The following is a 27,484-nucleotide window of genomic DNA, read 5'->3' as shown; positions in this document are numbered from 1 at the left end:
CTAAAGTCCCAATAAGTCGGCGTGTTCCTTTAAAGCAGAAGCACACAGTAGCAGGTTTACACAATGCCACCATGGAGGACTTTGATCTTTGATTTTGACAATCTACACATTTGTAATCACAGTTATATTAGTTAGAACTTAGCATTAAGGGTATGACTGCATCCAAGAGAGGTAAGGCACTAGGTGCTACAAGGTACTTAGTACGAGATAAAAGTAGATGAGAAGTATAACAGTCCAAACTAGACACAGTACAAAACCAGGTTTCAGTGTCCAGGAAATAAAAAAACTAAATATCACATCACTGTTACTTTTAGGACTGGGTACCGAATTCAATACTTTTTTAGGCACCGACCGGATTTGTGCCCCCGTCATTCAATACCAAATTTCAATACCTAATGGAGTAAATCTCATCAGCGTCAGTGAGCCAATCAGCATGCAGCATGCTTCTACCAAGATCTGATAATGCTGCCGATTGGCTGTCTAACGTTACACGTCGTAGGGACATGCTGGAAAAAAACTGGACGTCACGTAGTAGGAGCTGAAAAATGAATAAAAAGATTTGTGCCGTAATGTGTAATATTGTCATTTCTTTTTGGTAAAATGGATTTCATCAAATTGGTATCCAAAAGGGGTGGCCTCTGGCTCACCCATTGGGAGCGTTCGCTCCGACCTGCTGCCCTTTGCTGCGTGTCGTCCCCCATCTCTCTCCCCCTTTCGTGTCTGTCCACGGTCACTGTACAATGAAGGGAAACCCCCCCCCCAAAAAAAAGGAACCGGCATAGAAGTCACTGCATTGGTATTGGTATCTACATGTTTTGAACGATACCCAGCCCTAGTTACTTTTGTGGAAATTTGCATCTTGAAGTTACATTTTAAACCTCTGCTGTCCAAAGAGGGTGCGTGTAAAAATCCGAGCTTGTGAAAACGGAATGAATGTGGTTTGTGCGTTCACGGGACCTTTTCAATCCCACTGTTCCTGTCCTCATTCCTAACCGCCGTTTGCCCGCCCTCAGCGTCGGGCATGTGGTTGTGGTGCAGAAACAAGATGGAGTCCAAACTTTCTGGTGGAATGTTGGCTCTCTTCCTGTACGCGGCCCCCGCTCCTTCCTGCACAAAGTCCTGCGCGGCGCTCCCTGCCACTGCCGGGGCAGCCAGGTAGGCCCGCGCCGCCGCGGCCAACAGCGGGAACTGCACCGCCTTGGTCCTCCACCACTGCAGGGGCTCCACTCCCAGGGAAGCCCCCTTGTCGGCTCTGAAGACGGACATCTCCATGTCTATTGACTCCTCCACAGAGCTCTGCCTGGCCTTGGGAGCGGAGCTGAACAGGTCTCCCAGGAGGAACTCCATACCGGAGAGTCCGCCCTGAGAGCCTGGATCCACAAACTCACAGTCGTCGGCCTCCCCCGGATCGCTCTCGTCATCTTCATCGACATCTATGAGCTCTCTGAAGTTGATCGGGCGGGATTCTTTGAGGCGCTTGCTCCGCCGTAGGAAGTCGCTCTCGGACTCCGGTGAGCCGGGGGAGGGGCTTCTCTTGATCTGGCTTTGTGTCTTACCTTGGCTCCTCCTCCTGTCCTCCTTCACAATCCTGACGGCCTCTTGCTTCAGCCAATCAAAGGTGGCTGTCTGCTCCTTAAAGACAATCACAGAAATAAGATTTCATTTGTGAGTGTCCTTCACTTTACACATCTCATATTAACTGAGATTGGGGATAACTGTTACTGGGGGGTAACTACATGGGTTTAATTACATTAAAGGATTTAGAACAACAAATAAAGAGAAGGCAGCCTCAAATGTGAATGTGATTCCTGGCCAATGATGTTCAAGCACATTAGCACCAGATATGGACATAAGCTGGGAAACAGAAGTCTCTCAGTGTGTATGAATCAATAATACATATTCCAAGACAAAATGGAAAGAAACTGACAGATATACAGTATAAAAAAAAGGCAGCGAGCCTATTAGAACACTGGCTTTAGTGAAATGTTTGGTATCAGACTTGCACGTGTGTGTCTATGCTTTAAGCTGTGGACACACCAGGCCGAAAATCGGCCGTCGGGCAGTCTGGCGAGGTCGGTGACTCGAGTCTGTTCGGTGTGTCCCGTGCCGTCGTCAGTCTGGGGGGCTGTCGGCGTTCATTTTGGCCGACCTGACATGTTCAGTCGGAGGCAGGGCAGTCGGGACTCACCCGGAAATGGCGAGCGGAATGAGCGTGACTAGAGTCTCTCAAAATCTGACGAAAATCTTTTAAACTGACCTTTGTTGATCTGAAATGAAGACAGATTCAGCAACTGCGACGCGCCTATTTCTCTCTTCAAATGTTTTTTTCAGAAACATGTTTCAGTGAACTATTTTAGTACAATATGAGATCGTATTCTGAACGAGCCGCCATGACAGTCTGGCTTTGAATTTCGGAGAGAAAACAAACCCACGTGACGCGTTCGTCCAATCAGCTGCCGGTTTTTTTTTTGGGCAACAATACAGATTAGCGCCGCCTGCTGTTATGGAGACGAGTTACTCGTCTTTTTTGGTGTGTTCTGTGGCACTTTTTGGACCAACACGGGAGACTGATAATTTCGACTTGTGGGTTTTTGTGTTTTTTTTTTTTTTTTTTTTTTTTGGGGTATTTTTAAATAAAGTTTTTTTTTTTTTTTTTTTTTTTTTTTTTTGTTTTTTTATTTATTTTTTTTTTTAAAGAGGGGGGAAAATTTTTTATACCAATAAGACCTGAAAGCTGGAATCAAATGCCTGTTTAGATTCATAGTCTCGCTTACTTATTCTTTGATCAGATTCTTAAATAAAAGATTTTGCAAATTTTAGTCTGTATTTTATTAAGTTCTTGTACAGCCGCTTGTGTTGAGACAACATTTAACAGTGGCCAGATAGGTCATTTTACTTTATATTACTGCCTGTGACATCATGTCTGTGTATAAAGTATGTATATATATATATATATATGATATATTTGATGTGCATAACCTGTCTACATCCTGTTCTTACCTCTCTATAACAGGTTCTCATTACACACGTACTACATTACTACCCAACCTGCCTACGTTACGGTTTCAGTTATTTTCACAGGCAGAAACCTCGGAGAGACCCTGGCTCTTGGCAGGCGGCTGTCTGCAGCAACAGTAACTAAGAAGGGCGGCTTTAGCAAAGAGCCAATGCATTAGAACTTTCCGACTCACCTTGTCCTCCATGAAGCCCAGCCCGTGGAACTGGGGGTCGAGGGAACACGCCACGCACAGAACCCTGTTGACGACGGGGTTTTCGTAACAGCTCGCCAAGTTCCGCCTCATCATCCTCTTCACCTCCTTCAGGGTGGACGACGAGTCGCCCGGCCGCGACATGAGGTGTCGGGAGAGCAGGCCGGTGAGAATGGGTTTGACCAGGGACAGACGGGGGAAGGCCTCCTTGGCGAGGGTTCGACACGCCACATCCAGGGGCTTGAGGACCAAACACAGCTCCTCCAGAACCTTCCATTCGGATCGCAAAGCTGCGCCGCCGGTTGAGGATGTGTTGGAGGAGGTGGAGTTTGCGTGGCAGCTGCCGGACGAACTGGATTCTGAACCCGTGTCTTCTTTAGACGAGCCCTCGCCTTTGACCTCTTTCATCATATCGCAGAAAAGGCTTTTATGCTTGATGAGCACGCTCAGTAGAGGGTACAGCTTATTCCACGTTGGCCGGCTGTGGGCCCACGACTTCAGCTCGGCCTGTTCGTGTTTGGTCAGGGCGTGCAACAGACTCTGGGCGTGGTGCGGATACGAGCCTTTGTTGGGAGCAGGTGGCAGGAACAGGTCTGTGAGAATAGCCTGGAACTGACTGAGGGTCTTGGAGATGACCGAGTGTGACATCACTTCCTCGATGCAGCCTTGCACAGCGCTGAAGAAACACGGTACGGATGGTAGTCCTTCACTGGAATGGCTGACGTGTTCTGGGCCTTGTGCTTCCTCGGGGGACACGGGGTCCTCCCTTTCGAGAAAGGTTGTCGAGTTCGGGTGAGGAGCGCTTCCCCCGGCCTCTCCGCCTCTCTTGCTCTTCATGTGCCCCGGCCTCATCTTGTTCCTTCCCTCCCCTCCCAGCAAGACCAGGTTAGGCTGAGAGATCCCCCACTCCTGGGCCATCCCTTTCACTTGAGCCTCCACGGTTCGAAGGCTGCAGTCTTTGCCCCCGCTCTTGGTCAGTCTTTGGGTGGCCAGAGCCAGGTTCTGAAATGTAAAATGACAGTCGATGTAATGGGCCCAGAGGGTGAGGTAGCGCTCACCGCTGCCCTGCCAGCTGTGGAACCAAACATCCACGCTTAAAGTGACAAAGTGAGGCACTTCCCTCCGGTAACCGAGAGGGCGCCCACGTCTCCTGGACTCGAACCCGATGGGAGCCGTGTAGTCGGAGACCTCCTCGTTCTCGCCGCTTCCCAGTTTCCTCCGCAGCAGCTGGGCCAGACTCGCCTTGCCTCGGTTGTGATGTTCTCTCAGGAGGCTCTCCAGCTGCCGAGGAGAAGGCAGCTCCTTGTAGGAGGGCAGGAGGGTGTGAATCAGCTGTTTGAAGCCGTCCCCTTCTACCAGAGCCGGGGGCTGGAGATCCACGATGAGGAAGTTGGCGATGGCGTTGGTCACATTGGGGGACAATACCAGCGGGGGTGTACTGACCACACCGCTGTTAAGCATCACTGGCTGGGAGCGTTGTTGACCTTTTGAGAAAAAGAATAAAATCTTCAATCAGCAAATAAGCTTCAACCGTTTGACGACACTTTTTTTTTACAAAGCCTGTACAAGCCAGAGATCAATTTGGAACTACTCTAGATTCAATTCAATTGGTCTTTATTGTCCCCTTGGGGGACTTTTCTTGGACTCTGGCGCCGACGACTTTAGCTGCACTTACAATAAAGATCAATAAACAGAAACCTAAAGACAGAGCCCAGGCCACATGAACAGAATACCATATTATTATTGCACAACCCATGCGGCCTTAAAGGTCCAATGTGTAAGAATTTCTCCCATCTAGCGTTGAGATCATATATCACAATCAACTCTCTCGCACCACGCAGATCAAAGTAGGTATTACAGCTACGCTAGCCTTCACGCTTCAAAAAGCCGGTCTCTTGCTCTTTTCAATCTCCTTTTTCTTTTTCTGGGCAAAGAAGAAGACTCCTGTTCCTGAAATTTGGATTTTGAATATGTGTGGTCCTCCATGTTTCCCTCTTCAAACTTGCCGGGGCAGGGAAGCTATGATACCCATTAGCAGCATTAGCAGCACTTGTGAGTTTATCATGTGACAGAGAAAACGTGAAAGGCGGAGCAGTATGTCCTGTATGTCCCTTACTGGCTAACGTATTTCAAGATGGTGCATGAATATGGAGCATCTACCCCAGTTCATGAGAATGTAAAATTTCAAGCCAATAGGAATACTTGGGAATTGATGGTGGAGGTAAATATTCATGAAAAAGGACATGTTTGTTAACGGGCACCAGAGATTTTGATAATGAACAACTAAACATGTTACACACTGGGAAATATTGTTTAACATTTTTAACTAGATACCAGTTTACAAGTTAAACCTGTACATTTGTTAGTTTGATAAAGAGTTTTTAGACTCACATAACTATACCAAAATAACTTCAGTTTGGTTAAAAGGAAAATTTGGATTTATAAACTTGGGTCTTATTTCCAGCCATGCGAGTGGCGTGGCTTAGTTACACGCTCTACAGCAGGGTTGGTCAGTCAGTCAGTCGGTCGGTCCAAGCTGAAATATCCCAACAACTTCTCAATGGATCGCTAGGACTTTTTTTTTTTTTTAAAAGACATTCATGGTCCCAAGAGGATTTATCCTACTGGCTTTGGTGATTCCCAGACTTCCCCTCTGGGGCCACCAGCAGGTCAACATATTCAATTATCTGGTGAAATATCCCTGCATCTACAAGATGGACTGACCCTAAATTTTGTACAGACATTCATGGTTTCAATATGGTGTATCCCAATGTCTTTGGTGATCCTCGGACTTTTCCTGTAGCGCCATCAGCAGGCTGACATTTTGGGGTTTTAATGACATGTCTTTACAACTAAATAACAGATTGACGGGAATATTGGTACACACCTTCATGCCCCTATAAATAATAACTTTGGTGATCCTCTGACTTTCCATCTAGTCCTTTCATCAGGCGAAAAGGCTAGATACTTTAAAAACAAATGACATTCCCGGTGTACTTTTTGTGTCGATAGTAATAGTAGAGCTATAACAATTAAAAATGTTGCTGTGCAATTAATTGTCTCAGAAATAATAGCGATTAACAATAACAATAATTGTCTCTTTTAGTCAAATTTTAAAATATTGATTACTTTTTTAAACAAAAACTTGTATCACTGTTATGTGACCCAGATAATATAGTAACAGCCTATTAAGTTACTGCCTCTTTATTATCATAAAAAATTTATTTTTCCAACTGTATGACCCCCCCTTGTCATTTTTGTTTCTATGAACGTGTAAAGGGTCAAGTGCAGACAACTGACAATTAAATCTAATATTAAAAATATATATTCCAACCAATAACTACTTGTAATAATTATTACAGGCCTAAGTAATAGTTACCTATTGTCAGAAGGCTCCGGTCCTTGTTGCCGTCGCGTGTTCTGATGTGGTGCTTGTTGGTCAGATGGATTTGGAGATCTGCTGCTCCCCCCCCACAGCTGATATGTTCCCCACACAGCTTACACACCACAGTGCTCCGGTCCAGAGGCCGGCCGGTAGGGTCCGGCTCGAACCCAAAAAAGTACCATGGGCTGTTCTCTGTGACGTTTGGGTTACTCAGCAGTTTCTCAGTCCCGGGCATAAAGTCGTACTTTTCCAATGAATGAGAGCCCGGGGACGGTAAGGAGATCAGGGAGGAGGAGGGGGGAAACGCAGAGACAGACATCATGCCAGAATCACTAGCGGCGTCTGGGTTGGACACGGTCGTCACGTCACTGATGACAAGCATGGGGCTCTGTGATTGGCTGTTGTCTGACCAAAGAGAGGAGCTGCTGGGCTCTGGGAGGGTGACCAACTGGATGTCTTGCAGAAGGCGCAGGACTGTCTCTTTATCTCCGACTTCACATTTTACATTGTCACCTGTACCCCATCAAAAATAAATAATAAAATGCAGAGGATGTGGTCCCATTTTAGCCAGCTACATTTTCACTTTTAAAACTTTCAAAAAATTCAATTCAAGTCTAGGGCTGCACAATTTTTCTCATCATCGCAATATCAACTGGCGCAATAAACACATCGTGAAAGGCTGCGACATATCGCGAAAGACATTTACAGATTTTTTGGGTGTTGGTTGAAAGAAAATATCGGTTGAAAACTGCATTTTAAAATGTAGTGATGCCTTTTATAAACAATTTGTTGTATCTTAGCAGAATACTGCAAGCAGCAGAAATGCAGAACTGTGTACACTTTAATATCTGTTTTATCTCAAGTAATATCGTTATCGCGATATTCAACAACATTATCGCATAGAGATAGAGCGCTCTCCGTCGAATTGTATTAAGGTGCGTCCTCGTCAATTTTGTCCACTAGCAAACAGAATAATGCCTAAAAGCTGCTGTGTGACGATATTCACTACCAACAATGTGTAGAACCCATAACTTAAGTTTTTATAAGCTGCCGACCCGAAAAACTGAGCTTTTATGAAGACAAAAGTGGATACTGACGTGAGGAATCAGCAGAGAGAACGGGCATCCTGACACTAAGCTAACGCTATGTTTGACGTTACATTTGCTGCAAGCATTTTGTTACCTAGTTAAATATCCAAATGGCAGTTTTAGTCTAACTATACATCTGGAGGTTAAGCTAACACACGTAACGTGGGACATAACGTTGGCTTAGTGTCAGGATGCCACAGTCTTCCATTCTCTCTGCTGATTCCTCACATCTGTATCCACTTTTGTCTTCATAAAAGCTACATTTTTCGTGTCGGCAGCTTAAAAAAACATAATTTATGGGTTCTTTACATTGTGGGTAGTGAATATCACCACGCAGCAGCTTTTAGGCATTATTCTGTGGTTTGCTAGCAGACAAAATTGACGAGCAGGAACCTTCCCCCAATACAAGTCAATGGACTTAAGTGTGCTCTGTCTCCGCATCGCACCTTTACCTTCTATCGTGCAGCCCTATTTAAGTCTACTGTCAGTTGAAAATGAATGTGGAAGTGAACAAACTGATATAGATCTGCAAGTCTGCTTCTACCACATGTAATTCTCTGCTTCAGCGCGTGAACTCACCCATCCCCAGGCCCAGCAGGGTGGCATAATCCTTGCCGATCCAGACTCTGAGCTCTGTTCCTTCTGTGATGGGCTGGGAAACCCTGTAGTAGATGTGGCGGTAGAACTGGAAAATGACCAGGTTGTGTTCCTCCTCACTGCTGGTATATGTTACGTACCTGAAACATAGAGCAAACATGTACAGTTTGTTAGTAGGAGCCAATCTCAGTCAGACAAACGCTCTGATTGACTGCATTATATATAAATTATATTATTATATATATTTAAAAAATAGATAAAACAGAAGGGAGAAAGGACACTATATTTTGAGAGAGAAACTTGAATCAGTAAGAACTGCCCACCTCATCCAGTTAGATTTGCTTTCATCGGAAGCATCGACGTAGACAAAACCAGCATCATCCCTGATCTGGAGATGGGAGCAATGTGTATGTCAACTCTCAATTTTTATGACCAATTCTATATGGAATTCCTGCTGGTTACCAAAACAAGTCACAAATTACATTATTGATTAAAAGTAGGGCTGCAACTAACGATTATTTTCATTGTTGATTAATCTGTTGATTATTGTCTTGATTAATCGATTAGTTAGGTCTACTAAATGTCAGGAAATGGTGAAAAATGTCAGTGTTTTTCCAAAGCCCAAGATCATGTTTTTTTTAAATGTCTTGTTCTGTCCACAACTCCAAAGATATTCAGTTTACTGTCATAGAGGAGCGAAGAAACGAGAAAATATTCAGATTTAAGAAGCTGAAATCAGAAAACGTTTATGACTCAAACCGATTAACAAAATATATGGCGATTCATTTAATTGTTGACAACTAATCGATTAATCTTTGCAGCTCTAATTATAAGTGGATTTTAGATGTGATTGTAGCACGAAAAGCATAATTTCTTCTTTTTTTTTTGCCATAACTTCATTTTAAACTACCTCTTTACGTCTAATCAAACCTGTCTACTTACAGCCCAGGCGTATTTGAGGTTGCTCGGCATTTGTCCTCTGCACACTTCTCCTAGAAACGGCCCAAACATGACGCCCTTCTGAAGGTGACACTTGGCGTACACTTTCATCTCTCCCATCTGGTCTTCATCAGAAGATCCAGGACCAGACATCCCAGAGCCGATGTCCCCGCACAGGCACAGGCAGGAGGGCAGGGACAGCACTGCCCGGGAGGGGCCGCCGTGGAGCCACGGCTCTCCAGGCGGCAGCACAGCGTCTGGGACGTAGTTCTGGTTCGAAGCATTCTGGAGAAATGGAAAATCCTCAAGGAATTCTTCATGGTTTAAATCCAAACCTGCAGTGGGGGGGGGGGAAATAGATAACTGATTAGTCAAACATGGAATTAAGGTGAGATATCGTTGTCAATCCAGAGGAGGACTTTATTTTCATTGACCATGTTTACTGTTCTTTTTTTGTTTTGGGTAAAAAAAATTAAATCGAGATGACAGAACTTAACACAGGAAACAGAGAAAAGTCCTTTGGAGGATGTTATAGCATTAGAATGTGATTGTTAAAATACTAGACAGATTGCATTAAAGTAAGCACACATAACTTTACATTTTAGTTATGTATAGCAAAGACAGAAGCTTTGACTTTGTTTTGATTCATTTTTATTTTGTTTCCCCAACCAAGAAAAATGTATGTTCCTATAGCCGTCTCGTAACCAGCATCGCGTTCAATTGTTCAGACTTCCTGTAGACATTTATCTCAACACTTCACTCGGATATTACTAAGATAATGAATCAACTGCAGCACTGGTGCAGTCAGAGTGTGTGTGCTTGAGTGAACTTCTGTCAGTGGTGCCCACGTGTCTGGTGGCAGACCTGCTGGGCCAGCTGAATCGCTCTTTGGCAATATCTTACGCAGCTTACGGCCCCCGAGGGATGGCGTCTGGGGACTTTGGATGGAGCTTTCAGTCCTGTTGTAAAAAATTATACTTAAGTTATTTCAGTAGATGTAATGGGATGAATTAGAAAAATAAAAAATAGCAACCGGTGAATATACTTCATCCTACCTGTGCACGCTGACAGGAATCGTTTCTCTTTCCTCCAGTCTTGAGTCACACAGTAAGTGAAAGGGTGTGCTTCGGATGCAGTGATTGGTATAGATGATCGATGTGCCGGCTTCTTTACACATGCGAGCCAGCATTGAGCCCAGATAATTGACTCCGAGGGGGGTGTGGCTGTACCACATTTCATCTGTAAGATCCTTCTTGGGCTGCACGTAAAGGGCGGTTGCGTTGCATGGGAGCTTGCTCAGGTACTTCAAAAGAGAAGTAATGGGACAGAATGCACTGCCTGGCTTCTCAAACATAGAGCCTCGGTCCTTCTCAATGTGCATCTTAGTTTCGTCACCAAAGGATAAAGCACAGTACCTCCGTCCTCTCTCGTCTTTTCGGATTACAAATGAATCTGGCTTTAGATTCCTGTTGGCCTGCTTCCCTCTGCGGCCGAAATGTACCTGAACATCAAACCAGACTTTGTTCAGAAGTCCCCTCGGAGTGCTGGTGTCCATCACACGCGAGTGTCTGAGGATGCGGATATCACTAGAAGACAGTGCCTGATGGTGTGATCTTAGCACTCCCAGGAACACCTTGTTGGCTGAGGTGAACTCAGCATCTCTCATTAAGCACACAGGGCGGCTGACAGGAGGCTCTTTGAGGTAACGGTTTAGTCCGGCTCTCAGCGCAATGTAACTGGCAATCCCATACAGCTCTCCTTTGCCGTTTCGTACCGATCCGTAAAAGTGTCTCAGCACCCCGTTGAGCTCAGTCTTCTCCACTGTAGTCAGGTCCACCTGGAGCCCCTGGGCCTCCAACCAGCCAATGAAGCAATTCACAGCCCAGGTCGTCTGCTTCATGGTAAGCTTACTTATTTCATTCCTGCTGTCTTCAAGTTCATTCAGTTCCAAGTCTGAAACCATTGCATGTCTAGAAATGTCAGTAGTATTTACCTCATACTCTCCCTCTTCTTGTGACTCATCCTCTTCTTTCAGGATGATCTCCTCTTTAGTTTTCATATCAGGCTCAAACACATGCAGTTTATCACGGGAATCCTTCAGGTCTGCATTCATAATGTTAGCTGTTAGCTCCATCAGCTGTCAAGGTAGTTGCTATGTATTCAATGTTAAAACGAGACGAGCAGTAGGTAGGATTTGGCCATGTAAACAAAGCGGAGGGATACCGCTCACGTAGTCAGGTTTCTGTGCTACACGGCGGTTATACCACAGTCATTTATCAGACTGTATTGGAGAGACGAAAAGGGATTTTAAAACGCTAAAGATGGCGGCTATGACTGGCCAATCATTGCACCCACCGCAGAACGGTTATTTGTAACGACGTATCATAACAGCGGGACAATAGCAACATATCCCTTACCAAATGATGTTTTAAATAATAAAACCTTCCCAAAATGATATACCCTCAGCTCCTTACAATCACGGATGCACAATGGGTTACTTGAATGACTGTTTAGATGATACCATGGCAACAACAAAGGTATGAGACAGCCGTAAAACCCGGTAAAACCAAAACCGCCTTCTAGCACTGGGGTCGTACTCCCTTTGCGCATGCGCACAATCATATGTAGGCATTGTAAAGTTGTTTGTGTGTAATAGCACTGTTAACAAGGGGAAAATGAACACTAGAGTCCCGAAACGAGACATGGGATCTACGTTACGTATGAAAGAACCTGACATTACATAACCCCGTTCAAAGAAACCGATACTGTTTGACCTAGACAACTTGCTGGTAGGCCGATTATCTTCATTTTACACTCTTTGAATGTGTCGGATGGCCTACAATCTCGATGCATTGTCGGAATTAAATGTTGCATGTATAGATGTAACACACCAAATACACTCACGTCAGTCTGTCTGCATATTCTGCTAAAAGTATAACAACAAATACCATACTAGGAGGTATGTTCTCCCACGTGGGTTTAGCACAGTGTGCATTATACCTTTATATACGTCAATGGCATACAAGAACAGCATGAGGGTTAGGGACTATTTTTTTCACCTTTAACTGTTCCCTTTTAAATGCAACTTTATAAAACCCATAATGTGCCCCACTTCAAATGTATTTGATCAGTTTTAAAAAGGGAAGGATGTATGTAACGTTAGTAGTGGCACAGGCGGCCAATGCACCAAGACTCTGTATGCACTCTTCGGATACACAATTCTTGCACTGAAAGAGCTGAATTTTGTGGTAAATCACCTTGCGCCTCAAACAAGGCTCCAGATGTCGGGGCAGAAGTAGTCTCGAAAAAATCCGCCCGATGTCGACGTCTCAGGTGACTTCTTAAATTCGTGGTATTTCCACCTTTGGCAAGTACTATTTTTCGGCACAAACGACAAACGGCCTCGCCAGAGTTCAAAGGTTGCCCCTTTTCATCTGCTTTCAAGCCGAAATACATCCATACGATGGACTTGCTTCTTGGTTTACTGATAAGATCCATGTTCCTGTGGCCCTTCTCTGCTTCTTCTGCAGGCTGTTCGCTCCACTGACTGGCGGTAGCACAGCCGCAAGAGTTAGGCTGGATAGAAAGGGCGTCCCTTTCGAAATCACATTATTTTTGATGCAATATTTTAAACGTAGCGTTAATTTATGTTTATGACGCTGATAACTTTCTGTGTGAAAACAAAAACCAAGATTCAACAATTCAAATCACCATGGCTATCACATAATTGTGAACACGTTTAAATAAAACAATAGAAAATACAATAGAAAAATAGTCAATCTTCGTATTCTATTTTGACACGCGTCAATACTAACCCTGTAACAAAAAGTCCAAACACTTTCAGTGGCTTTTATAACAAATAAAACGCATAGGATGACAGCCATTGAATTGGTGCTGCCTATTCTGCCTGCTCTATTTCTATGCTTTCTACGTCTCTATTTGTGGATCAACGTCATCATACTGCGACGGGTAAGGGTTGCCAGGTCCTGTTTTTAATATACCTGCACAATTGCACACTTGTTTTGGATTATGGACCACTAAAAAATAAATTGTAACAATAAGGGCCTCGAGGTGGCTGCTGCATTGTTTTGTTTTTTCCCAATCTTGAGGCACTGTCTTGCATTGGGGGTGGGGCCCTTTGTCAAGATTTAATTTAAATATCTGTATTAATGTTAGTTGATATCGTCCTTGCATGCGTCAAATTTAAAAATACATTTATGAATTCAATTAAAATACCACAAACTAACTGAGAAACAGCCAATGTGGGGCATATGTAGCTATATTTTAAAACAATGGTATTGTTTTCTCATCTGTACATATGTATATATATATATATATATATATATATATATTTTTTTTTTTTTTTCATTTGTACCTGTCTGTTTATAATAAGGGTGTTTATAGTGTACACATTACTATTATTATTACTCTTATTCTGTTGTTTCTATTTCTTATAATACTTTTTTTGTATATCTTTCCTATGTCTAAAGTGCATTTGTCTTACTCTGATGAGTGTGACTTTTTTGAGCTGCTGTAACAAGGGAATTTCCCCAGTGTGGGATTAATAAAGTCTATCTTATCTTGTGTCTATGCTTTTTGGGCAAAAATATAATGAACTGCCATGTTTACTTTGCACACTGTACACACAGCAAAGGGAGTGAGAGGAACCTCCTAGCAGGTTCATCTGTGTAGGTCTTTTAATTGAGTTGCCCCTCAGTTAAAATGATCTATCAAAACAGACAACCAGGGGAATACATGGGTTTTAAAGGGCAGCTCATTTTAATAATGTAATTAAAATGTAATAAATAACTTATTTTGCCAGTCGTTTGGACAAAAACTCAACTTAAAGCACACTAACAAAAAAAAAAGAGCCAGATGGCAGAAGGGTAAGAGCTCGAGTTTCCTCACCATGGTTAGTTAAGAATGTAATACCGGTTTTGAATATCCAATTCAATTGTATTGTCAGGCTACATATATACATATATGTAACGAAATGTATATTAGGTTTGATGTTTTCTATGCAAAACAAAGATGCTGAATATTTGTGTAAGAATATTTTGATTATGGGTGCATTTTATATACACAAATATATATATATATATATTTTAAGTTGCTCCAAGTTTTGTAGCATTTGAAAATGACAAAAAACAATCCTTAAAAAAAGATTTAGTTATTATATATTTAAAGGCTAAATAATAACTAAATTGCTATATTGATTGAACCCACTTACATTTTTTCCTTCATATCCTTGTTAAAGTATTATGCTGGAATTGAATGTTACATGTGTCGACAATGGCCGTTTGATTTTTTTTGAAGATGTTTAAAAAAGGTTTTGAAAAAAGTTTCCTCACCTGCAAAACGCCACCTCATGCCGGGGGACGGAAGAGTTGCCCTTTTCCCAGGCAGATCAGTCCATAGATGTATTTGTTTATGATGCCTGCGAATATGTCCTGCCATATTTGTCGTGTTGCCAGAGGGGGCGTATGGTACCCGCGTGTAGCACAGCCTACAAACTGTGTGCTTTTTGTCAACGACGCGTTCGTTGTTTACATAAATCACAGGGAAGGCAAAATGTTGCCACACCGCTGACCTCAGGGACGCCGGAGGATTTTCCAGTTCTATTATTGTTTTTCCGCCATCTCTAACCCCAGCAGTGGCCATGCTGTCTAGAAAAATGCAGCTGACGGCTACAATATTTCACTCTGAAAATGTAGCCTTCTGGAGTAGAAGTATAAAGTAACGTTACCTCAAAATTGTACTCAAGTGTAGCACTTAAGTAAATATTACTTTCCACCAGTGACAGCAGCACATAGCCTATCATACGCGCACGGCGCGCCTTCTTTTTAAAAACAGTTTTACTTGAAATCTTCTAATCTGGCAACACAGGGCTCGGGTTCCCTGCTACTGCCACATATAGCAGGGCGATAGCTATCATACATGCTGAGTGAGTCTAAATTTGGTTTGCAACCCATACGCACGTCTTTGGAAGCTGAGGTTGTTCCCAAATGTTTGCACGGGTGTTGCTACATAATGTATTTCAGGTAAGTTGAACACTAACGTTAAACCCGCTGTTGAGCTTCCGACGTTACCGTCGCCGCCCATTCTTTTCATGCTCCGAGTGCGAAGGTCGTCCGACTCTTCTGTTTATCTAAACGTAGCGTTAGCTTACTTTCTCGCGGTTAGTTACAACCTTACTTACCCTGACAAGAATTGGTTAGTTTCACGTAGCTAGGCTACTGACGGTTAGCTTATCTGTGGCCGCTGCTAACAACCCCGTGGCCTCGCGGGCTTGCCGTAGCGTGCGCTCTTCTTCGTGGTGGGTAGGTGTTGCCATGGCGACCCCACTCACAAGTTATCGGTGGTAGAATCTGAACTGAGCTGCCGACACACACACACACAAATACAAGACACACGTAGTTACACTTACAACAAAACCCACACGGATTAAAAAATGGCTTCTTGTCTGGTGCCCGACTTCCCGGCGGTTATGGTCGCTCTCGAGCATTTAAAGGAACTGGACAAGCAGCTGAAGGAGGAGGGAATAGCATTCTCACCTGAAGCCAGCCTCCACCTGACAGAGATAACGGCTGCCATCACTGACCTGGAGGCTGAGCGGCGTGCTGCTCACGAACATCTAGAAGTGGAAACCATCGAAAACAGCAAGCTAAGACACCAAATCCACAATTTAAGAGAAAGAATGAGCCAGGAAATTATGGCTGACATAGTGGCAGCCCGGGCCTCTAATGCAGAGGAGATCGAGCAGCTGCACAAAGACCTCCATGCGGTTTCTCAGCTCCAAGAAGCCACGGTGAAGAGGCAGGTGGCCCTCTTGAGCCAGAACGAAGCGCTGTACCCAGAGCGCGAGCAGGTGAGGGCCGCACACGAAGATGTCATTGATGCTCAGAACGATCAAATCGCCTTGAAGTATAGCTTGCAGATGCATTTGGATCAGACACGAGATCAGACGGAGGAGCTCAAGTCCTGCATCGCTGCTGTCCAACAGGACAAGATAACGCTGCAGCAAAAGATGGTGCTGGAGAGAGAGGCTTTCGCTGTGAAAAACGACAGCCTGTCCAGAGAGGTGGACCAGGCCGAGGAGCAAATGAAGCAGCAGAAGCTAGTGAACAGGAGCAGCAGAATAGTGTTGGACAGACTTAATGAAAAGAAACATGAAACCCATAACCAACTGGGCGAGCTCACCATTGACCTGGCCAAGCTGGAGAGCAATATACGGAGACTGGCAGCAGATCAGCTCCAGTGCGAGAAACAGCTGCAGGGGGAGACCCAAAAGCATCAAGAATTGAGGCAACAGAGAGGAGCGCTCAAGAAGGAGTTGCGCGAGTTGGAGGAAGCCTTTAGAGTTGCCATCCAGCTTCTTAAAGAAGAAATTGCCACAGTGGAAGATAAAACCGAGGAGGCTCGAGCGTCCAGATTGCTCTGTCAAGATTCCCTGGCTAAAATCTATGAGATATTCAAGCAGCAGCACGACGAAGAGAACGAAGTGAGGGCAGAGCATTTCCACGTCTCGCAGCAGCTGCAGCGATCCAAGCTACAGCTGGAGGAGCGCATCTCCTCCATAGTCAAACACAGCAAGGAGATCAAAGAGATGGACAAGCAAATCGGAGAGCTCCTGCAAGCCGAAATCATCACTAAACGCGTGCTCGAGAGGAATCAGGACGAGCTGTGCGACAATGTGGATACAGAGAAGAAGAACATCTGCCATTACGAGGCGGAGAAGAGGCAGCTGATGAGGCTCTTGGAGGAAGGGAAGAGGAAGCAGGAGGAGCACGTGGCGAAGATGAGCGCCGATATCGGCAACACCAAGGCCAGATACCAGGAGCTGCAACGAGAGGAGGCCGCACTCCGAAAGCGTCAGCCCAAGAGCGAAAACGCCGACTTGCTGATGAGCCACGTGGCCCAGTGCGAGGCGGAGTACAGACAAACTGAGACCCGACAGCGGGAGGAAATGGAGCGGTGCGCCGCGGAAGCCGAGAGCATCACGAGGAGCCGCGAGGAGAAGCAGAGGGAGGCGGAGGAGAAAGAGGAAATCCTGAAGGAGGTGGAAGCAAATTGGAACGAAGAGCGATCCAGACACCAGGGACTCCAAGCGCTCACCTCCAAGCTGAAGAGGAAGAAGAGCGATCTGGAGCGGTCCATCCAGGGACTGAAGGAGAAAACCGACTCGCTGCTTCAGCCCAAAGACAGAACCAAGGCGGAGCTGGATGAGATGCGAAGGAGCTACATGGACGTGCTCCGCCAGCAGGCGTCGGAGCTGAGAGCCGTAGAGATGAGCATCTATGACAACAGCGTGAAACTGGAGCAGGTCCGCATGGAGAACAGCAGGCTGCATCTCTGCATCCGACAAATGACGGAGGATGTCGGCACGGCCAGGGAGAACAAAGAGCGGTACTGGCGGGAGGTTGACCACCTCCGGCGGAACATAAGGGCCTTGTTTGAGAGCTTACAGGAAGCGTGGAGAGAGGATTTAGTGGTCACTCAGGAACGTCAGAACAGCGATGGCGTTCTGTTGGTCTCGATGGGCGCCATGTTGAACCACCTGAAGACCCGGAGACAACAGTTAGGAAATGTCGGCACACTCCTACACCAACAAATGTTAGCCTTCAGCAGAAGACTGGGGGATAAAACGACTGTAGAACAGCAGAGTTGAGTTGACCTGTAGTGTCTATGAATGCAGATAATCTGCATGGAATAATCAAAGTTGATTATTAGTTTGTAATCAGACATTTTAATAAAGCTCAAAGCAACAAGGAGATGATATTAAGTCATGTCTATTGAGTTGTTTTTTTTTTTTTTTTAATGCAGGCCTGTATAGAAATACAATACCATTTTGAACACAACTCTCCCAACTAGACGTTATATATAAAAAAAAAAAAAAAAAAAAAGCATCCAAACTGGGACATACTAAGTAATTAATTTCTTTATTTATCTTGACATGATTTGAGTAATAGCGTAATTACATTAAGGTGTAAGATGCTGTATTAGTTGTAGTACATATCTTTAGTAGACATTTTTCCCACTTGTCAAACACTGGTGTCACTAATAACATGATTCATTTCTGCATTGCCTTAATTGCTGGAACAGTGCTATTAGTTCCTCATGTGCGTTTCCTGCAATGATTAGTCAAAAAGTATGTTGTGTAACCACTAACATAGCCTAACCTGTGCAATTTTAGGTGCCATATAAAGCACTTTCAATAGCCTCTGCATTTTAAATGTGCAATATAAATACAGCGGCCTTGCCTACAATAAGTTAACATGGTTTATTTTTGGATAAAACTGGCTCAAGTGGAATTTCAGTCACACTTCTAATTTTCCCTATCAATATAGGCCTTTTTCACAGAAGACATTTTGACATGTCACAGTAGGAAATGCAGATGTAAATAATCAAAATCATCGACGGTGTAGCACGTCTCGCTGCCACCGTGGGTCTCTCCAACAGCACAAACCACAGCCAAGACAAACTATTTAAGAACAGCAGTATTTATTCGTGACTGCTCACACACGCTTTCGACATAAGTTCACAAACTTTCTTCTCTCTGACACACAGTCCCGACCCGTAGCTCACAGCTTCTAAACCAGAACGGATAAACGATTCCTCTCAGTGCAGCGTCTGTATCTCTTTGGTGTGTGGCAGTCACCTGAGCTCCAGCACGCTGCTGCATATAAAGGGAGAGTGTAATAAGACCAACGAGCACCAGCTGTGTCAATGAACTCGCCTGGCACAGCGCTTTTAAACTATCCCCACACCTGTCTCCCCTGCTGCTGATTGCAAACCCACCTCCACAGATGGCTTGATTCTATTTAGCGGCTTCAGTATTTAGGTAGAGCCGGGTGATAGGGAGAAAATCAAATATCCCGATCTTTTTGACCAAATACCTCTATCGATATTGCGGCGATATTGTAGGGTTGACAATTGGTGCTTTCTCAAAATATGCACCCAATGAGATTTTTTATAAATAATCATCAGTTATGTTGAATAACTATGTGGGTAAAGGCAAATAATAGAACAGTCTGGTGTGTTTGGAAAATGACATCACTCTACTGTAATGCAGCCTTTAAAACCAGGAAAAGACAACACTTGTGTCATATCACGATATTACGATATCCAAAATTGAAGATGATATCTAGCCTCATATATCGATCTTGATAGAATATAGATATATTGCCCAGCCCTATATTTAGGGTCCTTATATCGTGCATGCTGGTTTGGACAACGGAACAGATCCACTGTTAATGTTATTCACAATTGTGCTTTTCCCCCCCCCCCCCAATTATGACAAAATCTCTGTTGTAAAAATAGCCTATTTGATAATTTACCAAGTCATTTCCAAGTCTATGCTCAGTTACTTTTGGAATTTTGACACAAAACATTGAGCACAGTGAATCACAATTTGGAATGCATGAATTAAAGCAAATGTAAATGGACTGCATTTATATAGCACTTTTCTAGTCTTAACGACTACTGTTTTACACAGTACAGGAACCATTCACACATGTTGGTGGCCGAGGCTGCCACACAAGGTGCCACCTGCTCATCAGATACACATTCACACAGCAATTCAGGGTTTAGTGGCTTGCCCAAGGACACTTCAACATGGGACTGCAGGGCCAGGGATCAAACCACCGACCTTCTGATTGGTAGACGATCGCTCTACAACCTGAGCCCAACACAGCCTAACCACTGTGTAACATTGGTATTTTTTTTCTGATTTAGTGCTCTTACAGTTTTAGAGTGTAATTCACTTATACACCGCTGGACAGCTGCACATGTATGTTAGATTAGAGTACTCATGATCAAAAACTAGCGAGTCAACACAGCCAAACATCAAGCAAGTTCAACAACATAAGACATAGCAAGCCAGCTAATTTGACTTAAAACACGTTTCACGCTTCTTCTTGCCTTTTTTAGTCCCATTATATTTTGAGTAATTAAGATCCAATGCAGTTTTATGTCAACCTAATAATGAAAATGGGACATAAAAGGCCCTAAAATGTACACATTTGTTTTTTGATCCAGTTCCTTCGGTTCTTTGTCAGTTGAACCAATTTTGCACATTTGTTTTTGCGATGTTGACGTGTTAGTCTAACTTTTAACCTCACAGTCAAACAACTTAATCTGCTTCGCCATTGTCTGCCTCTGCACACGGGAGTTAACGCGCCAGCGCACGTGCAGTGTTGTCACGTGCAGTTGTCTGCTTCTGGTTCTGACTCTAACAGCCATATTCAAATATCACTAATGCAACAAATATTAAAAATGTATTTACTTTGGGGTGCACATTTTGCGGTTTGCTGTCCTTATTATTTATAACTTGAAAAAGGCCAAGAATTGGCTGCCAATTTCTCGCCTGTTCATTCTCAGAGTGTAAATATAATTGAGCTCAGGGAATAATGGCTATCAACGTTTCTTTCTCTTCAGATTGTCTGAAGCGTGATTACTCTTGTCCCCGCGTGGCTGCGACCAGCAGATGGCAGCGCAGACCGGCTTTCTCTCCAATGTGACCCTGCTCTGCAGCTCCACGGTCAAGCGACCAGCCACTTCCCACTGAACAAAAACACGCAGACGCATGCCCACAGAGGTGCATTCCCACCGTCTGGGTCTCACACACTACAGGGCCACATAAAGACCGAGAAAGATATCGGAAAAACAAGGCAGCAGCTGCACAGGCGGAGCTCAAGGGAAATCGGCAGTTCATTCTAGTAAAGAAGGTAGGTCTCCAGATAAACATGAGGTCGACTTTCCTCTGAAGTCCTTTATGCCATGTGATCTGGCAGCTACAGAATCTGTAGCTCCATGTTGGTTTCATACAATGCTTGAATCTGGTCTTTGCTTGAATTGTCTCAAGCATGTTCTCTCTGTCTGTGACTGCTCCACAATGTCAGCATTGTGTCTGCGTGTGATCGATGCCGTATCACAGCTCTTCTTCTGCGGAGGTTAATGTGTACCTTGTGGTACATCAACCTCCTCGGTAGAAGACAACAGTGTTTGTACACAGTTGTTCACCTGTACGGTTTGCCGTGTCGTGGAAACTTGTCCCGATGATTTCCATTTCAGTTGAAGGACACACGCTGCTGTAAAAGTTTAAAGGAAAACTCCTTTGAGTTATTTACAGTAGTTATGTAGCTTCAAAGCTGAAAGACCACTATTCTGAAGGGGCACTCCACTGACTCCACTACATGTAGGAATCAGTTTAGTAGTAATGAGAAGTACTATTTAGTTGGTGAAAACAGTATATTCTGAGAAAATAATCCCAACGATGTCATCAAGGTCATGTTGGATTGGGCCACGTACGTTTGAAAGAAAGCCTGCATTAAAAATTGGGTTTGCACGACAGGAAGGCCCCAATAAGGGATGCTGATGAGTTGCATTATAGGATCCAGTGATTTTTATTAATTAATAGGCATACTATGGACTAGAGCTTAGATTGGGCCCAAAAAATCCAAGCCCGACCCTACCCGAGCCCGTGCATGTTGTGTCCGAGCCCGGCCCGACACATTAACTGTAATTATGAGCCCGAGCCCGATTTAAACCCGACATTTTTTTAATACATGGGCCGTTATAACTGACGTTGTCAACTACAATTCCGAGTTGTTTGAACTACAGAAATCCGTTTAGAATGATCTTAATGAATAATGCAACAAGGACGAAGCATGTAAACTGCGCTGTTTGTTTATTCAGAATGGAATAAATCGCAAATGGATCCGAATGAAGAAAAGTAAAAAAAAATAAAATAAACTCGACCCTATAGCTCCCTCAGCCGAATAGTTTGGGTAACAGATCGAGGCAGCAACATAATCAAAGCCCTGGAACCATATAGGAGACTTTCTTGTCTCGATCACCTAATTAATACTGTCCTTCGCCACGGTCTGCATGCCGACACACTGGCCGACGACGATGTAGCACAGGCTACCTCACACTCAAGTCAGTGCAGGACATGTAGCCTACCCAGAGCTACGGGAGAAGCTGGAGAGGCATAGCTTTCTCCCCACCCAATTAGGCTAATAAAGTAATGATAAAAAAAAAATACGCTCGATCAAGGGCCCGGCCCGAGGATAGAGGCGGAAAATATCGGGTCAAGTTCGGGCTCGGGCAGAGAATCTAAACTCTAATATGGACTTACTGACTATTGGTGCTTTCACAAAATATTTAAACAATGAGATTTTTTGATAAATAATCATCAGTAATGTGGATATAATGACTAAATGGGTAAAGGCAAATAATAGAACAGTCTGGCAAGTTCAGAAAATGACATAATTTTACTGTAATGCAGCCTTTAAAACCAGGAAAAGACAACACTTATGCCATAATACGATATTACGATATCCAAAATCTAATATCTAGTCTCATATCACGATATCGATATAATATTGATATATTGCCCAGCCCTAGTTTTTTTTTTTTTTTTACATTGTTTTTCTTATTCAAGTCACAGTAGCTCTGTAATGGTTTATCTCAGAGAAAACTCATTTTGTGAGTGCAAATGATTACTTTTGCATCCAGAACAGTTCTTTTCCCCTTCAAATTAATGTTGATACCAAACTGTCAATAAGTGATCTGTTACAATTTCTCCCTGGTTTAACTGTATTTTTAAGATAATTTGTTTGGCATTTAGGCCTTTATTGTGACAGCTTAGACATGAAAGGGAAGAGAGAGGGGAAAGACGTGCAGGAAAGTGCCGCAGGTCAGAATCGAACTCGCGGCCTCTGTGTCGAGGACTGATCCTCTATATATGGGTGCGCGCTCTACCACTAGGTCACCCAGGCACCCACGTGTATTTTTAAGTCTCTAGATTGACTGCAGACATGCCCTTCTAAATGCATTTCAATCTGCTTGGAACATATACATTTCTTAATGTAGACCACTGACTAGAGCTGGGCGATATGGAGAACATCAAATATCGCAATATTTTTGACCAAATACATCGATGACGATATTGTAGGGTTGACAATTTGTGCTTACGCAAAATATTAACACAATGAGAGTTTTGATAAATAATCACCAATACTGTGGATATAATGACTTAAGTGGGTAAAGGCAAGTATTAGAACAGCTAGTCTAATATATATATAATAGTCTGGTAAGTTCAGAAAAAAGACATCACTTTACTGTAATGTAGTCTTTAAAACCAGGAAAAGACAACACTTTGTCATATTGCCATATTACGATATCCATAATCTAACACGATATCTAGCGTCCTATATGGATATCAAATCGATATAATGCCCAGCCCTACCACGGACCATACCTGCTACAGTAACAGATCATATATTGCTGGATATAGCACAGTCATACCGTCTCAGCAAACTCTCATTGGTGTTTCTGGGACAATCCCAGCCAAAGCTGCCTAAACGTAAATGAATACATTCATCATAGACCATCAAATTTGATAATTCTGCTTTATTGTGTTTGTACTTACAGTTATGTGTGTGTAGTACTGTATTTCCTTAATGGATCAATATATTCACGTGTATATATATTCACACATATACGTATATATATGTTTGAGGTTATGGTTAACTGCATACATTAACATTTACAATACATCAAGATACCAGAATACGGTAATGTGTAGGGCTGGGTATCGCCAATGATTTCCCGAGTCGTTTCGGTTCCGATTCACAGGGTCCTGATTCGATTACATTTCCGATGTCAATATCAATTAAATTAGGGAAATTTCAGTTACAATACCAATTTTGCCTGGATATAAAAGAGATTCTCAGAGAACTTATGCTGTAAATTGTACAAGCAAGAAGCAACCCTGAAATCTTTTTTTTTTTTATAATGCACCAGATTAATGTTGAATAAAGTACTTTTTACTTAAGTATTTTATTATGTTATATTAACATAATTATCAATTTCAGGATTTTATTCATCAAAACAAAGATCGATTTTAATTGGAGAATCGGTTATTTTAACCCAGCCCTAGTTATATCTAGGAGCACATAAAAACTTCAATCCAATTTTATTTATAGTGTCAGATCATATCAGGAGTTATCCCAGGACACTTTACAGATGGAGTAGGTCTAGACCCCGCTCTAGAATTTACAGAGACCCAACAATTCCTCCCAAGAGACAGCATTTAGTGCGAAAAAGAACAAAAAAATGTATGACCTGTCCGTCAGTTGATTCACAAGGGATAAAAGTTGTTTCGTTTATATGCAGTAGTGGTATTTTAAGATCACAAATAGACAACCATCACAGTGAAATTGTGATTGTGTGTGTGCGCTCACACACACAACCACATATTGTAATGCAATTGCCCTTCAATGTGGAAATGTCGATGTGCCACTGAAGAATATAGTGACATGCTTTCCCTCTCACTCACGCAGAAACACCACTACAGTTAATGATTCTGCCGGGATCCACAAGAGCTTGTCTCTCTCTCTCACACACACACACACACACACACACACACACACACACACACACACACACACACACACACACACACACACACACACACACACACACACACACACACACACACACACACACACACACACACACACACACAATGTCGTGACTTGTGGTAATGTTTAGAAACATATGCACGGTCTGAGTGTTGCGTCACCTCTCTTTTAGGTCTTTATCACGGCGCTGTGTGCTCGTCTGAGTGCGCTGACACGCTGACGTCAAAAGCAACACGGTGGAAAATGAAAGCGTTCGCTCCTTGACTCCTTTCTGTTGGATTAAGGGATCCAGACAGAGAGGAATAACCTGGCTCTGCCTCGGCTCATAAAACATCCACATTATTTTGATCACTGCCCGGAGTCTTGTTTATATTCATCCAGGGACAGGTGGAGGCTTCACAGACGTCTCTGCAGAATGCTGACTGTATGCTTAGGTCAAAACGAACATATTCAAATAAGACAAGAGGGAAAATCCCTCTTTGTTGAATTGATCACAACCTGTAGACATACGTACGTAGTTTTGACTATATTACAGGTGTAATGTTTACCATGTTCAACATCTTAGTTTAGCATGTTAGCATGCTAACATTTGCTAGTTAGCCCTAAACACAGAGTACACCTGAGGCGGATGTTAGTTAGTTTAGCAGGTATTGGGGTTATAAAAACAAAATGTTGGACAAATTGAATTTTTGACCTGATGATGGCGCATGATTAAAAGTAAATGCCAATGTTATTACAATTCATCCTGAGGGGGAAATGGATTTTCTGAATGAAATGTCAGGACAATCCATCTGATATTGTTGGGGGCATTTCACTGTGGATCAAAATGGTGGACCAGCAGACATTTCCATGCCTAGAGTCAATACCTATGTTGCTAGCATTGTTTAAAAAGTCAGGAACCACTGTTTAAAGTGTCTATATTGTGCCCCCTTTTTTCACAGTGTGCACATCTGTGAGTAGTGTGTAATTCAGCTAAAGAGCAGAGTATCATTATACTATAATAGAGGTTAAATGATCCAATATTATTCACGAAAAAAAGATTAGAGTAAAAAAAAAAAAACTGAAAATGTATAATTACAGTACAGGCCAAAAGTTTGGACACACCTTCTCATTCAATGCGTTTCCTTTATTTTCATGACTATTTACATTGTAGATTCTCACTGAAGGCATCAAAACCATTAATGAACACATATGGAATTATGTACTTAACAAAAAAGTGTGAAATAACTGAAAACATGTCTTATATTTTAGATTCCTCAAAGTAGCCACCCTTTGCTTTTTTGATAGCGCTGAAAACCCTTGGTGTTCTCTCAATCAGCTTCATGAGGTAGTCACCTGAAATGATTTTCACTTCACAGGTGTGCCTTGTCAGGGTTAATTAGTGCAATGTTTTCCCTTATTAATTGGGTTGGGACCATCAGTTGTGTTGTGCAGAAGTCAGGTTGATACACAGCCGACAGCCCTATTGGACAACTGTTAGAATTCATATTATGGCAAGAACCAATCAGCTAAGTAAAGAGAAACAAGTGGCCATCATTACTTTAACAAATGAAGGTCAGTCAGTCCGGAAAATTGCGAAAACTTTGAATGTGTCCCCAAGTGCAGTCGCAAAAACCATCAAGCGCTACAACGAAACTGGCTCACATGAGGACTGCCCCAGGAAAGGAAGACCAAGAGTCACCTCTGCTGCTGAGGATAAGTTCATCCGAGTCACCAGCCTCAGAAATCGCAAGTTAACAGCAGCTCAGATTAGAGACCAGATGAATGCCACACAGAGTTCTAGCAGCAGACACATCTCTGGAACAACTGTTAAGAGGAGACTGCGCGAATCAGGCCTTCATGGTCAAGTAGCTGCTAGGAGACCACTGCTAAGGAGAGGAAACAAGCAGAAGAGATTTGTTTGGGCCAAGAAACACAAAGAATGGACATTAGACCAGTGGAAATCTGTGCTTTGGTCTGATGAGTTCAAATTTGTGATCTTTGGTTCCAACCGCCGTGTCTTTGTGTGACGCAGAAAAGGTGAACGGATGGATTCTACATGCCTGGTTCCCACCGTGAAGCATGGAGGAGGAGGTGTGACGGTGTGTGGGTGCTTTGCTGGTGACACTGTTGGGGATTTATTCAAAATTGAAGGCATACTGAACCAGCATGGCTACCACAGCATCCTGTAGCCACATGCCATCCCATCCGGTTTGCGTTTAGTTGGACCATCATTTATTTTTCAACAGGACAATGACCCCAAACACACCTCCAGGCTGTGTAAGGGCTATTTGACCAAGAAGGAGAGTGATGGAGTGCTGCGCCAGATGACCTGGCCTCCACAGTCACCGGACCTGAACCCAATCAAAATGGTTTGGGGTGAGCTGGACCGCAGAGTGAAGGCAAAAGGGCCAACAAGTGCTAAGCATCTCTGGGAACTCCTTCAAGACTGTTGGAAAACCACTTCAGGTGACTACCTCTTGAAGCTCATCAAGAGAATGCCAAGAGTGTGCAAAGCAGTAATCAGAGCAAAGGGTGGCTACTTTGAGGACTCTAAAATATAAGACATGTTTTCAGTTATTTCACACTTTTTTGTTAAGTACATAATTCCATATGTGTTCGTTCATAGTTTTGATGCCTTCAGTGAGAATCTACAATGTAAATAGTCATGAAAATAAAGGAAACGCATTGAATGAGAAGGTGTGTCCAAACTTTTGGCCTGTACTGTATGTGTTGCGGAAATGTATTTTCTTAAATCTCGTGACCCCTCACGCTTATGCCACGGAGCAAAGGGTGGGAACTGCTGCTTCATACTGTAGTTATACTGACTTAATGAAGAACTATAAATCCAGCCCAGAA

General features: G+C 43.3%; 3 protein-coding genes across 4 annotated transcripts in view; 2 read left to right on the top strand and 1 right to left on the bottom strand.

The window, feature by feature from the left end:
• Positions 1-484: 484 nt before the first annotated feature.
• LOC120559604 lies at positions 485-11,331 on the bottom strand. Its single transcript, XM_039801483.1, has 8 exons — positions 10,274-11,331; positions 10,122-10,177; positions 9,222-9,553; positions 8,603-8,667; positions 8,262-8,419; positions 6,589-7,107; positions 3,192-4,693; positions 485-1,632 (listed from the first exon to the last, which is right to left on the bottom strand). The coding sequence occupies exons 1-8, from the start codon at positions 11,329-11,331 to the stop codon at positions 949-951; spliced, it is 4,374 nt and encodes a 1,457-aa protein (XP_039657417.1). The 3' UTR covers positions 485-948.
• Positions 11,332-14,788: 3,457 nt separating this feature from the next.
• Positions 14,789-27,484, top strand: part of LOC120561408 (nocturnin-like) — a 23,071-nt gene continuing 10,375 nt past the window's right edge. For both annotated transcript variants that reach the window (XM_039804529.1, XM_039804520.1), the window contains exons 1-2: positions 14,789-15,259; positions 20,655-20,944. The gene's annotated coding sequence lies outside the window, so the exon portion shown is untranslated. The remainder of the gene's footprint in view (positions 15,260-20,654; positions 20,945-27,484) is intronic.
• Positions 15,305-17,970, top strand: ccdc175 (coiled-coil domain containing 175). The gene has a single exon (XM_039804509.1). The coding sequence runs from the start codon at positions 15,670-15,672 to the stop codon at positions 17,884-17,886; it is 2,217 nt and encodes a 738-aa protein (XP_039660443.1). The 5' UTR covers positions 15,305-15,669; the 3' UTR covers positions 17,887-17,970.

The sequence above is a fragment of the Perca fluviatilis genome, chromosome 1, assembly GCF_010015445.1.
Source record: "Perca fluviatilis chromosome 1, GENO_Pfluv_1.0, whole genome shotgun sequence".
NCBI lineage: Eukaryota > Metazoa > Chordata > Actinopteri > Perciformes > Percidae > Perca > Perca fluviatilis.
The sequence above is the reverse complement of the archived record's forward strand: the minus strand, read 5'-3'. Positions and strand labels throughout refer to the sequence as shown.